At 61.0% G+C, this 13,737-nt stretch overlaps 1 protein-coding gene across 8 annotated transcripts in view; it reads right to left on the bottom strand.

Annotated features, from left to right (window-relative positions):
* The window catches only part of ZDHHC3 (zDHHC palmitoyltransferase 3), a 47,341-nt gene that overhangs the window by 21,695 nt on the left and 11,909 nt on the right, over positions 1–13,737 (bottom strand). For 7 of the 8 annotated variants that reach the window (XM_014584694.2, XM_006169752.3, XM_006169755.3 and 4 more), the window contains exons 2-3: positions 7,997–8,326; positions 1,837–1,961 (exon numbers count right to left, since the gene is read on the bottom strand). In XM_014584694.2, coding sequence (XP_014440180.1) covers positions 1,837–1,961; positions 7,997–8,299 — 428 coding nt within the window. In that variant the 5' untranslated portion in view covers positions 8,300–8,326. Of the gene's footprint in view, positions 1–1,836; positions 1,962–7,996; positions 8,327–13,342; positions 13,684–13,737 lie in introns of those variants that run through there. The other variant, XM_006169753.3, reaches the window with a different exon arrangement.

Genomic DNA, 13,737 nt, shown 5'->3' with positions numbered 1-13,737 from the left:
ACCAGCAGCAGGCTCGGGGCTCGAGCAGCTGTAAACCACCCAGCCTGTCTGCTGTGCCGGGCATCTGCTTATCCCCCGACATGCCCTGGGAGGCCCGGGCCATCATGTGCCATCACAGAGCCGTGGCCATGGGCACACACGTCCCCAGGCAGGGACAAGAGGCTTGCGGGCACGCTCCCTCGAGCTCTGCGGCGCCAGCAGCTCCGGCCGCTTGTCCCTAGTTCTTGGAAACACCTCCTGGGAGCACCCTGGGGCCGTGAGGAAGTGCCAGGTCCCAGGGCAGCCAAGGGCTGGAGAGGGTAGGCAGAACCTGACTTCTTTCCTGGAAATCCACACCCAGTTTCTGGCCCCTTGTAAGTCAACTCGTCCTTCTCCTTCCACCCTCGCGTGGACGGACAGCTCTCTGCCTGGCAAGGTGACTTACGTGGCTATTCACCTTTAACCCTCACGACAGGCTAGGGAGGACGATCCTCTCACAGGGGGACAGTGAGGCTCAAAGACGCAGCATCTGGCCCGAGGTCCCCAAGGGCTGGGACGATGCTGGCCTGCCCACACCAACCTCTCAACTCCAAAGCCAGAGCTACCCACCCCACTGGGCTTCCCCGAGGGGCCAGGCAGGCAACGAGGCTTCTCACTGGGTGATACCCAGGAACAACCCGCTCCTGGTCGGGGCGGCAGGGAAGGCAGAGCTGATGCCCCACGACAGGCCTCGCACTCGAGCTCAGAGGCACAAACTCCAGAGCAGCAGTCCCCACGGGCCCTGCCCGAGCCCCGCCCTGCAGCTTCCAGCAGGTGGGGACTGGAGGGGCGTCTGGCCCTGCTCGTTCAGACATGGGAAACACACGAGTCCGGGGTCACATGCATCGTCCTCGACTGAGCTCCTGGGGAAGAGCCCTGCTGGACCGGCAGCCAGGGCCACGGCCCAGCTCGGTCTGGCGCTACCCAGCTGTGTGACCTCGGGGCCACCTGTGCAACCTCGGCGCCACCTGACCCGTCTGGCCCTTAGCCTCCTCACCGAGGGGTCGTCCCCCTGGAACACTCGTCGCCAGGGCTGACTGCAGACAGAGGTGGGATGGCTGAGGAAGAGATGGGCCGGGCCGGGCCGGGGTGCCGGGAGGCGGCCGGTGCCAAGGAGCTGCCTACGGGCTCCACGTGGTGCACAGACCGCTTTCTCCAGGCCTGCAGGAGCCTGGCGGTCGCTCGGCTCATACCCGGGGTCTCCACGGCCTTCGCCCACGAGCTGGCCCCGCAACACTGGGAGCAAGTGCCTCCTCCACAGCCCTTCCCCAGCACACTCAGCCTGGAAGGGGGCCTGCGCCACACTCGGCGTTTCCGAAATCTCGCATTTCGTCTCCCCGTAAGGACAGAGAACCACTTTCAGCTAGCTCTGTCTCATCAAGAACAAAGAAATGTGAAAAGCAGCAGGGCACACTCAGCACCCAGAACTGAATTCCACACCCGTCACCGCCCCCAGGCGGTTTCTTAAAGGGACGCCTCCGTTCTGCAGCCCCTCACTCCTCACTCCACGGGCGAGATGCTCACAGGGCATCTTCTTGCGCTCGGCTTCAGGGCACCCTCACAGGCCACGAGCAGGACAGGCAGGAGCCCTGCAAGGACGCCCCATGGGACAGAGGTGAGGCCACTAGAGGGCCCGCCGGGCCGTGCCAGCTGTGGCCCAGCATGCCCTGGAGCAAGTGCCTGAGTCCAGGCCGGACGCAATGTCTACCCTGGCAGGTTCGCAGGGGCCAGGAGGGGACAGGGCCGCCAGGTGCCCCCGGAGGCCGCGTACCTGCAGTGATGGGCTCAGGCCCACCCAGGTGCCCCAGGGCCGCGTACCTGCAGTGGTGGGCTCGGTCGGGCTTGATGCTGCAGCACTTGGGGCACTTGTACACCACCTGGCCGGGCTTCAGCTGCAGGCTCTCGATGAACTCTTTCGTGGCGTTTCCTTTGGGCACGGCCCCCTGTGAGGGAGAGAGAGAGGAGGGGTGTCGGCGTGGGGCTGGGGTCCACTGGGCTGCCGCTGTCGGGTGGACAGAGTGATTTCAGAGCGGTAGGGGTGCAGGGGTGACACAGGAGAGGCAGCACCGGGGACAGACCCACTTCAGTAGCTGTAAATGGGGGCACTCTGAAGCCATTAAGAGGGTTGGCTCTGGGGACGGGCTGCCTGGTCCGGTTAGGTCTGCCGAGTCCGGAGCAGCCGAGGGACACCTGGGAGGAGGTGCCCAGGAGGTGGAGAGGAGCAGTCAGTGGCACAGCAGGGCTTGGAGACTGCAGCCTACACGTCGAGCACCGCGCCCTGTGGTCCCAGCCACTTGGGAGGCGGAGCAGGTGGGCTGGACAGACGTGCACTCTGGGGACCTGCTCAGTCAGCTGGCAGGATGGAAACGGGGTGGAGAGGAGCAGTCAGTGGCACAGCAGGGCTTGGAGACTGCAGCCTACACGTCGAGCACCGCGCCCTGTGGTCCCAGCCACTTGGGAGGTGGAGCAGGTGGGCTGGACAGACGTGCACTCAGTGAGGCAGCCGAGGCTGGGGACCTGCTCGAAGTCAGCCGGCAGGATGGGAAACGGGGAAAGTGGACGGTTGGCATGACCATGCCCCACCGGGGGTGCTCTCTCCCTCGCCCTTGGTCTGACAATTTAAAAACAGAACAAAACAAAAAGCCCCAAACCCACTAGCCCAGCCGCAGCGGCATGTTTGCTGAGATGCTGTACACCACAGGCTGAGGCCACACAGGCAGCCTACGTGCGAGTCCCACCCCAGCCTGAAAGACGGTGACAGTGACGCGGGCCGGAGGCTAAGGCAGCACCGCCAGACCCTGTCCGAAGCAGGGCCAGGTGTGGGCACCCACAGTCCAGCCAGCTGGGAGCCGAGGCCAGGACTGACACAGGGGCCCTGTTTGACGGAAACAGAAGAGCAAAACCAAGAAACTCAACAAAAGCCCAAGCAGGAAAATGAAGCTCAAGGGGCCGCACGAGTGGGGACATGACCAGACGCTACCACTGCCTGAGGGACACCCGAGGCCAGAGGGCCTTCATTGTCACTGCACTATGGGAGCCGCATGGCATCCTCTGGATCACACCTGAGTCGCCATCCCCGTGCACAGAGACTGACACCCCACAGACAGCACGGGCTGGGCTTCCTTAGACGAAGATCGAGGTGCTTTTCTTTCTGGGCCAGTTTGTTTTGTTTAAGGGAGATTTTTGCCATAGGGCATGTGCACTTGCCAGAAAGAGACAGAAAATGAGAAGTCACTCCCCATGGGGGATGGCCACGCCACAATCCCTTCTCTGTTCTCCTCTCGGGATCTTGGGCACGCTCAGAAGCCCAACCTGAGTTTTAAGTCTCCAGGTCTGGGACTCGAACTACGGTTGACTACGTGGGGATCCAGCGACGTAACCATTATGCCACCTGCTGGTCCCCAGGCCCAGTTTCTAAGGTCCCAGCCCCCAGAACTGCTGTGGCTCAGGAGACCCCATGTAAAGCCCTGAACTGTGATGGCCAGGGGAGCCCACTGGCACTCTCCTCAGGGCCGTGACTCAGGCTGCTCAGCCCCAGCCTGACCCCCCCAGCGGGCTGGCCCTGCCCAGGCAGAGCCCAGAGCCCAGCCCAGCTGAACCCACAGCTCAGGGCCAGGGGACAGATGGGCCAGTCCTGGGACTGAGGCCCAGGGGCCTGTGACAACGCACCTTCCAGTCACTGTCTCTGATAACTCTCGCTCTCTTTTTAAAATATGCTTGGGCCGGCAGGTGGCATGGTGGTTAAAGGCATTGGAATCCGATGTGGCCAAGCACCGTTCCAGCCCTGGACCTGGTGGCTTGCTTTCTCACTCACCACCTTCTCTCTCTTTCACATACACACACACCCTGTCCCTTCTCTGGTCAAATTTAAAGAAAGAAAGAAAGAAAGAGATAAAGGAAGAAAGTTCAGTAAAATAATTCCTAAAAAAGAAAGAAAAGAATATGCTCTTCTGGGCTCCTCTTGGCAGATTTCAGAACTCCTTGTTAGGGTCTCGGGCCTGGACACAGCAGGAGGCCAGAGGCATGCCTTACTGAGACTTGCGCTCCCTCCGGCCCCCGCACTCTCCCAGCACGCAGGGAGGCCTTGGCGTCCCCACGACACCACGGCCTGGAGACCAAGCACACAGACTCTGTCCTTGGTTCCAAAGGAACGCTGTCAGTGGTTTACAAAGAAATGCAGGTGAGAAGGTCAAAACTGGCTCTGCTTCGACCACCCAAGGCAAGCGTGAAGGGAGTTCAGCCAGCCTTCTCTCTGCGTGCGTAGTGAGCTAAAAATGCTTTGGAGAGTGGGCCAGCCAGGTGGCCTGGGGACTAGGATGGCTAGATACCACATGGCCACACGTGTGGTTCAAGTCCCACACCAAGCGACTTAGGAATCACACTGAGGAGACCAGCAGATGGCGTAACGGTTACATTGTTGGGTTCTCACGTGGTTGACGACGGTTCAAGTCCTGGAACCTGAGGCTTAAAACTCACGCTGGGCATGTGTGCGTGCGTGCGTGTGAGTCCAAAATCCTGAGGAGAATGGAGAAGGGACTGTAGTATGGCCACCCCCCGGGAGGTGATTTCTCACTTTCTGTCTCTCTGTCTCTCCAGCAAGTGCACATGCCCTATAGCAAAAAATTTCTCTCTCTAAAAAAAAAAATCACATCGGGTGTATGTACGTGCATACATGCCCCACGTCCCGAGAGGAGCATGGAGGAGAAGGGACGGGTGTGGCCCCCCGGGGTGACTTCTCACCCCCGCCTCTTGTCTCTGGCGGGCCCACCTGCCCTATCGCAGAGACTAATAAATAAGAACAAGGTGGGCAGACGCAGTGGATGTGCACTCCTCCTCTTCTCGAGCCTCACATTTGAAGTAACTTACAACGAGGTTAACGAACAATTAGGCCCAAGGAAAGGAGTGAGGTGTGACCGCGGTGACTGAGACGCTTGGCTCTGAGCGTTCTGGCAGCCAGGCCAAGAACAAACAGGTGACTGGGCCCTCCGAAAAGCCACGATGCGTTTCTGCATAGAAAAGCACACCCTCACTTCCCAACGACCCCATCCTCTGAGCTGTAAGCCTCCTGTGGGTCACAGACATTGTCCTCGATCTCAATACTCGAAAGGGATCCCTCTAGATCCAAGGGAGGCCACAGAACAAAGAATGAAAACCTACTGGTAACAGGGCCGGCAGGTGGCATGGCGGTTAAGAGCGCTGGACTCCCACCTGGCCGACCACGGTTCGAGTCCCAGACCTGGTGGCTTGCTTTCTCACTTTCCCTCTCTCTGGTCAAATTTAAAGAGCGGCAGTCAGACCCCGGCCTGCTGGTGCTCCTGCTCATACGGCCTCCAGGCCAGCCCGGGCCCTGCCCTCCTCCATCCTCCTGCCTCCAGTTCCCATGGCAGGTCCCCCCCGTGGGTTCATTAACGCGTCATTTAGTTCCTGTGGCCCCATCTACTGCCACGCCAGAGAATGGCCACACGCCGAATGGTCCAGAAGGCTGTGGTGGTCCCAGCGGATGGGATACTGTTTGCAATCACACATCAGAGCCGCAGGTGGGAGAGTAAGGGCTTGGGGGGACCAGAGACGCCTTCTGTTTCACTGGCAAGGCTAACAGGCCAGAGTGGTACATAACGGTACACTGTTCATAGCCCTGCCTCTAGGTGCGGAGACGTTCTGTTCAACGTGAACTCTGGAGATACAGAATGTTACAGTCCCGTTAGGGAACTCGGCTACGGAACTCGCACCCTGCGATGGGATCTCGGTGTTGTAAGGAACCAGTAGAGCTATTCCTTTCTAAGGATTATTGAATTTTATTTATCATTATTATTTTTTCAGTTTGTTGCAGGGCATGCTTGTTTATCAGAGACAGAGAGAGTGAGGGCAAGTGAGCAAGCCAGCCACCAGGCCCGGGATTTGAACTGTAGGCAGCCACGCTGTCCTGCTCTGCCACCCTCGCCTCCCTGCGGTGTCCCCTGCTCTGATGAGAAGGGCTCCACACAGCTGCCTGCCTCAGAGTCCAGTGTCCCATCGTCACAGCTGCTTCCGGTCTCAATCTGGACTCCCAGCGGTCACTCCTGAAGAGCCCAGGGTGCCCTCCAGGGGCCTGCTCTGCCCTCGCCTCTGCCCTCGCCACCGCCCCGGCCTCCGCCCGTCTCTCCAACATGTCAGGCCCACCCCAGCCTCCTGCTCTGGCCTCTGGCCTCTGAACTCCTACCGCCTCCGCCCTGAGGGCTTCTGGTGGCAGGCTCGCAGCTTCCTGCCCTCCCCAGGCCCTGGCCTAAGGCAGACCTGTCGGAGCACCCGTACTCCCCCACGCACGCCACTGCAGCTCCCCTGGGGCCTTCTGGGACGAGCTCTGCGCCATCACGCTGCCACCCCGTCTTGTCCACAGCGCGCCTGCTGCTCAGCAAGGCCCTCTGGCGGAGGGGCGCTTGGCAACATGGCCACGCACTCCAGCTGGTCAGTGCCCCGGGGCTCTTCCCCTCCTGCCAGAGTGAACCCTGCAAAGGGACAACCTGCTCCTGTCACTCTGTTTAAAGCCCTCGGGGCTCCAGGGTGCCCCTCATCACCCAACTGTTCCCCTGCTTCTTGGGCAGCCCCGGTCATGCACCAACGTCACCCACGTCCTCCTAAGGCCCAGGATCCTCACCACTCCTGGCCGCCCAGAGGGGCCGCGCACCCACATTCCCGATCCCTCTGCCGGGACATCTACGCCGTCCCGCTCTGCCACCCCACCTCCCCTGCCGGATGCCCCGGCTGATGAGAAGGGCCCGGGCATCACCCCCTCCATGCAGTTGCCCCGCCTGCCTCAGCTAACACCCCCTCCCTGTTCTCTGCCACCGCCATGCCTGGGCAGGCCTACTGTGTCTTCCCGACCCAGAGGGCCCCCTAAAGGGAGGACAGTGGGGCTGAGGAGACCCTGGACTAGAAGCTCAGGAAAACAACCTCTTCCACTTCTGCTCTCCCAGCAAGAGCGTCACAAACACTTCAAATAAACCCTGCACAAGCTTCGGTGTGGGCCACGCAGCTGAAGACTCTCGGAGTTCCTGCCTGGGGCCCTCGTGGCTGTACCTGTCACTTCCTCCAGGGGGCGACGCTGGGTGCTCCTGTGAGCAGCCAACGGCTGGGCTAACCCCAGCCCTGCCAGCAAGTGCGCTCCCCCAGGCATGCGTGTGGGGGTGCCATGTGGCCCAGGAGCCTCACAGGTGGAACTGGGAGAGCGCCTTCCTGCCTTCCCGAGGGATGAGCACCCGCCACGTGAGCCAGCGGGGCTGGAGCCTTCTGGAAGGACCATCAGGACCCGCCGTCCCTCCCGCACACTCTGGGCGGTCACCGCCATGAGCAGAGCACCCCTTCCTGATGGAGACGCGAGTCCCACACAGGTGTGGGGACTCGAGCCGCAGGAGGGCTCCTGGGTCAGTAGAGGTGCCGAGCGAGAAGGAGGGCGAGCGCGGCCAGCCCGCTGCTCTGCCCATGGAGTGCACCCGGAGGCGCTCGGGCCGCCTGACAGCCTCGTCCAGCCTTTCGGGAGCGGACGCTTCCGTGCGGTCTCCTGGGACTGCGTGTGGCTTTCCTTTAAGCCCACCTGGCTCCAGTCCCTCCTCACAGGGACCCGTCCTAACCGAGCCCATCCCCACCGCGGCTCGCTTTCTGCTCCTCCCATCGTGCGGTCTCCAAGGTCACCTGCCGCCTCTCCTCTCCCTGGAGACCAGGTCTCCCCAGACCAAACCCCTCCTGCTGCAGGCTCAGCACGCACACATCAGCACACAGGCAGCATCGTTCGGCCGCGAGTGGGCTGCAGCCCCGCCGCTGGCTCCTCTTCCCAAGCCAGAGTTCCGGGAACTCTGACCTAGGGGTGGGGGTCCCACCTTCCCACCAGCCCTGGCCCTCCAGTGTCCACGTTCCCGAGTCTGGGGCGGCATGCGAGCTGAGGCCACACGAGGGCCCGAGGAGGAGAGTTTGGGCCGGTCAAAACAAGCCCAGACATACTCACGGGGTCCGTGAGCATGGCCCGGCAGTGGGAGGCCAGGGCCAGGAAGGCCAGCAGGTTGAACACGACTCCGTTGATGACGCTGTACACGTAGTCCCGGGATGGGATCAGCATAACGAAGACGACCACGAACTCCGCGTAGAGGACCAGGAACCAGGTGACGATGGCACAGGCGATGCCGCAGCCGTCGCGGATGAACCACATGGTTCCCGCGGGGCCGGGCCGGGCCGGGGGGGCGCACTTCTCCGGCTGGAGGTACTCCGGCTTCCGCTCAATGTCTCGGGAGTGATGGGCGGGGAGGAGCATCGTCAGCTACCCTGTCCATACTGGCATCTGGACAAGAGGCAGAACCGGGAGCCCGGCGTCACCCCGTCTGCAGAGCGCCCCGAGCACCTGCTGGGCCCCTTCCTGCACACCGCGGCTCTCGGCCCTCGGGCCACCCCGTAGCCTCGCGGTTAAAGGAGCCCACGTGGCCGGCTGGGTGGAACCGCCCACTGACTGGCCCCACGGCTTGAAAAGCATTCTGGGTGTGTGTCTCTGTGTGTGTGTGTCCAAAGTCCCAGCGGGACGGAGAGAGGGCAGATGGGACTGCAGTGTGACCGTGACCCACGGGGTGCTCCCTCCCTCCCTCTCAGCATCTCGGTCTCTCTCAAGTGAATGCCTGAACCCGCTGGCAATGAGGTAAATGAAACAAAAAAAGTGAAACGTGAGTTCTTGTCCTCATCCTTGAGAGTTAACTTAGCATCTGTGAAATAGGACCACCCTGCCCAGACCATCCCGGAGAGGGGGTGTGCACGAGAGAGCCAGTGAACGCGGGCACCCGCCCAGAGCGGGACTGGCACCCGATCTCCTGGTCAGGAGGGACCTGCTGGGCAGACACGGCTCAACGGGTTTGCTCAGTTTTTAAGACAGAGAGAAATGGGGCCAGGAGGTGGCACACGGGTGACGCGACCAGACCCAGGTGGGAAGGGTCCTGGTTCTACATCCGGGGACCTCCTTGAGCACGCTGGGTACGTGCACGTGCCTGTGATCCGGGGTGGGTCGCGTGCGGGGACCCACTGCGGGTGCCGGCCTCCGCCTCCCTCTCATGGAAGGAGTAAACGAACACACTTAGAAAAAGAGAGCGAGCAGGTGATAGAGGACCGAGTGCTCTGGGGACGCTCCTCGGCAGGAAAAGCGCTGTCTCCCCACTTTCTGAAGACGAGGCCCTTGCGGGTGGCAGAGGCGAGGGGGAGACGGCACAGGACAGCCACAGCCGCCTCCTGCAGGGCTGGTGTGAGCGTGAAGGAAGCCGGTGGGGTGCCAGTGACCGCCGTGCAATCCTGCCACCTCATGCCTCTCCTCAGGAGGGTGCCCATCCCCACAGGGCGAGTGCCGAGCAGAGCCCCGTTTCCAACGGCTGGAGGCAGCAAGGGGGTGCCGGGCACCTGCAATGGAGTCTGCTGGCCCCAGCTCGCACAGTCAGAGGCGCGTCTCAGAAACTGTGATGGCTACCACGTCACCTGCCCATGGCGGGGCAGCCCAGAGCTTTGATGGCGAGGTACCAAGGCCCTGTCACAGCCCCATCCACGGTGCCTCTCGGCCTGCTGGCAGGGGTGGAGCCCGACCTGGCCCAGCATCGCCCGTCCCGATGGGCAGAACCCAGCTACGGTGCCGGCGGTTGATCGTCAGTTGCTGTAGGTCTGTCACCTGGCCGGAAACGCGGTCCTCGCCGAGCACGGGCAGGGGCACAGGCACGGTGGCTCCTACTGGAGCCCTCAGACTCCTAGTTCTCCACCAGGAGGGTCTTTGGGGTGCCAGTGAGCTGCGGAGCAGTGCAGCCAGGTCCAGAGCAAGCCCTCGGAGCGCAGGGTTCTTTCGCGAAAACATCTGCCCAGCACGTTCTCACACCCACCCCTGCACAGTGAGCAGACGAAGGGAAGCCAGGGGGAGGCTTAACAACTCAAAACCAGGCCTAGAGATAGATAGGACATCTACGAGATAATACAGACAGACAAGCGAGGGGCTGGGCTTCAGGGCTTCCACAGGCAGAAACGTAGTAGTGGAAACCGCTCTCCTCAACTCCTCAGCAGGGGTCAGGAGCCAGCAGACAGTGGGGATTTAAGTTGCAGGGTATGGGCTCTAGCATCCTACGTTGGGAAATGACCCTCGCTGTCCCGAGCAGGCAGCACCCTTGCTGTGTAACTCCCGACCTAGCTCACCCTGATGGCATTAATCGTCCATGGTCCACCCCGTACTGCCTTCATACAGTGTCTGCCTCTGCGACTTCTCACACTGCAGAGTGACAGGCGTGAAATACGAAAGGTGGCGTGGAGGTTAGGGTGCTGGAGCCCACATGGCTGACTCCCTGGTTCAACTCCCAGACCCAGCGGCTTGAGAATCACCCCGGACTCGTGTGCCTGCATGCCCAAGATCCCAAGAAGAGAATGGAGAAGGGACTGCAGTGCAGCCGCCCACCAGGGGCTGATTCCGCACCTTCCGTCTGTCCATCCCTCTCCGGTGAACACACGCCCCCATGGCAAGATTTCTGTGTGAGTATACACACGTATGTACCAAAGTATTCTTACAGGGCCGGTGGGTGGCTTGGTGGTGGACTCCACCTGGCCAACTGCAGCCTGAGTTCTGGGCCAGGCAGCTTGCTTTCCCACTTTCCCTTGCTTTCTCTCTCTTGTGAGCACATATGTCCTATGACAAGTTTAAAAATAATAACAAATAGGGACCAGCAGTTAGCGTAATGGCTATGTTGCTGGACTCCCTCGTAGTCGACTGCAGTTCGCGTCCCGGACCCAGTGGCTTAAACTCACACCAGGCGCGTGTGCATGCGTGCCCAAGATCCCGAGAGGAGAATGGAGGAGAAGGGATTGTGGCGTGGCCATCCCCCCCGGGGGGTGATTTCTAGCTGTCTGTCTCTGTCTCTCTGGCAAGCGCGTGCCCTATAGCAAAAACCTCTCCAAAAAAAAAAAGAAAAGAAAAAGAAATGAGTCAAGTAGAAAATTAATTCATCCAAGCTACAATTTTAATTTGTGAAAGAATCGAAGAGGGCGGGAAACTTCATGCCCACTTTTAGATGAATCTCCGAGACAAAGCATGAACGATGACTCACTGTGTTTGAAATCTTTCATAAAACAGAGTGAGTCACTGAGCTTTCTCACAGCGGAGGGTGTGGTCCGCAACCTCCTCTCCGGCATCACACCTGCCCCTGCCAAGGAAGGTGTCCAGACAGGCCCCGGGCCGCCTGCCCTGCGGGCTCACCAACAGGCCCCGTGACTGCTCAGAGGAGGGCTTGGGCCCCGCCTGCCGCTGTCCCTCTCATACCCGCCCTGCAACAACCCTCGGAGGAGAGGAGACTATTACACTCGCAAGGCCACCTGTGAAGGCGCGCCGAGGGAGAGACCAGGGCGGTCAGGAAGCTGGGTTTTCCCACCTGCCTCCTAACTGGCCGCTTTCTTATCAAGCCTAGGCGCAGGCCAGTCCACGCATGGTGGTTAAGGCACCGGATCCCACGTGGCCAACACTGTGGTTTAAGTCCCAGAACCGCTGGCTTCAAAACCATGTCAGGTGCACGTGTGCACCCAAAATGCCAAGAGGGGAAGGAGAGGGGATTGCGGCGTGGCCGCTCCCAAGGCTGCGACTCACTTCCCCTTCCCTGTATCTCTCCCTGATAGCGTACACGGCCTTCAGCAAGAACCTGAAAACAAAACCTAAACCCCCTGGTGCACACACGCAGGCTGAGGCCACGCCCTTCGGCTAGGAGAACGGCGGGGGGAGGCCACGGCTGCCCCCTGCCTGGCTCCTGCTGACCACTTTCTGCCTCGCGGACTGTCAGGAAACCCCCACGGTGTGGCACGGCACGCCGCGACACCAGAGATCACTGCTCGGTAAGGCTCTGCTTTCCCGTCCTGCAGGCGTGGTGTGTCACATGTTGCAATGAGGAGACAAACTGGGACAACTTTCAGACAAGCTAGGAAAATCAGGACCGGATTTGGCATTTTAGAACTAGAAAGAACATTGCAGTCTGAGTTCCATCGAATTCCCCTGCGTCACAGACGTGGAAATGCAGGCCCAGCCAGCACTTTGTTAAAAGCTGACGGAGGGACCAGCAGTTGGTGTAATGCTATGTCGCTGGACTCCCATGTAGTCAGCCACAGTTTGAGTTCAGACCCTGCGGCTTAAACTCATGCTGGGTGCGTGAGCGTGCGTGCCCAAGATCCCGAGAGGAGAATGAAGGAGAACGGATTGTGGCGTGGCCACCCCCCTTTGGGGGTGATTTCTCGCTTTCTGTCTGTCTTTCTGGGCGAGCGCATGCGACCTATAGCAAAAACCTCTCCAAAAAAGAAAAAAAAAAACCTGATGGAGACCACACGGGTAGCGTCGCGACAGGAGCAGAGCTGGGACCGACAGGCGCCTGCCAGGCCGGGACTCGCATAGGCAGTGCCTCCGCACTCAGGGCAGCCAGCACGCGGCACCCCTTGGTCCCCACTGCAGGGATGGGAGGAGCAGGCTCTGCAGGCGTGAGGCCCAAGGGCGCAGTGCAGCCAGAGTCCTCATGTTGGGGCTCAGTGAGGGCTGCTGCTTCTCCTTACCCCCGGGGGATCCCGCAGGAGTCCGCGAATTCTCCTCCACGGTGACCGGGCAGACTAGACCTCTGTGGCTTTTTAAGGACTATTCTAAGTAAACCTACTGCCCACTAGCTCTCGGGAGCCCGCAGTACCCAGTCCTCAAACAGAAACCTCGGTGTGTGTGGCCAGTGGCACTGGGTCCCACGTGGCCGACTGCTCAGTTGGAGCCCACAGGCCCGACGGCTTAGAAATCACAGCAGGCATGTGTGCCCAAAATGCCGAGAGGGGAAGGGCCCTTGGGGGTGACTTCTCAGCTTGCCTCTGTCCCCCAGCTGCACACACCCACAGCAAACATGCAAAACGGCGATGAGAAGCAGCACGCTCCCTCTCCCCGTCTCCATCGGGGCCCTTCTCTCCCAGAGCAGGACACCCACTGTGAGGTATACACGGGGCCCCTCAAAAACGCAGCCTTTTGGGGAGAGATTCTGAGGCCCAACTGGCCTCTTCCAAACCCTGGTCTGGCCAGTTTTCAGATGTGCAAAGAGGTGAGATTCAAGAATCGGCACTCACTCATAAAACGCCCAGGTGCCTCCTTGCTCCCGTGGTCTCGTGGGCGGCTCCCACTTGATCGTTTAAGTGGCTGCCCCGATGCCGCCCTACAGCAGGAAGCCTGCTATCCCCTGGCCAGTGACCGCTTCCCGTGACGGACGGCTGCCGGTGCGGCGCGGCGCGCCTGCCGGTGCGGCGCCCCCCAGATCGCCAGCCCCTCTGCAGCCGCGTGCACGCTCACCTGCTGCTGACCAGCTCCAGCCTGGCAGGGCAGGCTCCGCGTGGGCACGGCGCTGGACTGCGGCACCGCACGAGTGTGCTGAGTGCAGGGTGGCTCTGATGCACGTCACACCTGCCAGGCCCCGGGCTGTGCACTTGCTGTGCCTGCTGGCGTGCGCGCTGCATCTCCTCTGGTGCAGGAATAAGCCGCCACTTCCCACCCCCTCTTAGAGAAGGGGACTAGACTTGGAGACATCGCCCGAATTCATGCTTCCAGGAAGTGCCGATACTAGCGTGCACCCCCAAAGTCTGCTCGCACCCCCATGCCGACCTGCGACCACTCGCTACAACCACTAAACGCTGTCTGGCATTTCTGTCAGTGACCTAGGCCTGCTTAGTTTGGCTACCCGCAGCCCG

This window comes from Tupaia chinensis, unplaced genomic scaffold (assembly GCF_000334495.1).
Source record: "Tupaia chinensis unplaced genomic scaffold, TupChi_1.0 Scaffold147500_1, whole genome shotgun sequence".
Taxonomy (NCBI): domain Eukaryota; kingdom Metazoa; phylum Chordata; class Mammalia; order Scandentia; family Tupaiidae; genus Tupaia; species Tupaia belangeri.
The sequence above is the reverse complement of the archived record's forward strand: the minus strand, read 5'-3'. Positions and strand labels throughout refer to the sequence as shown.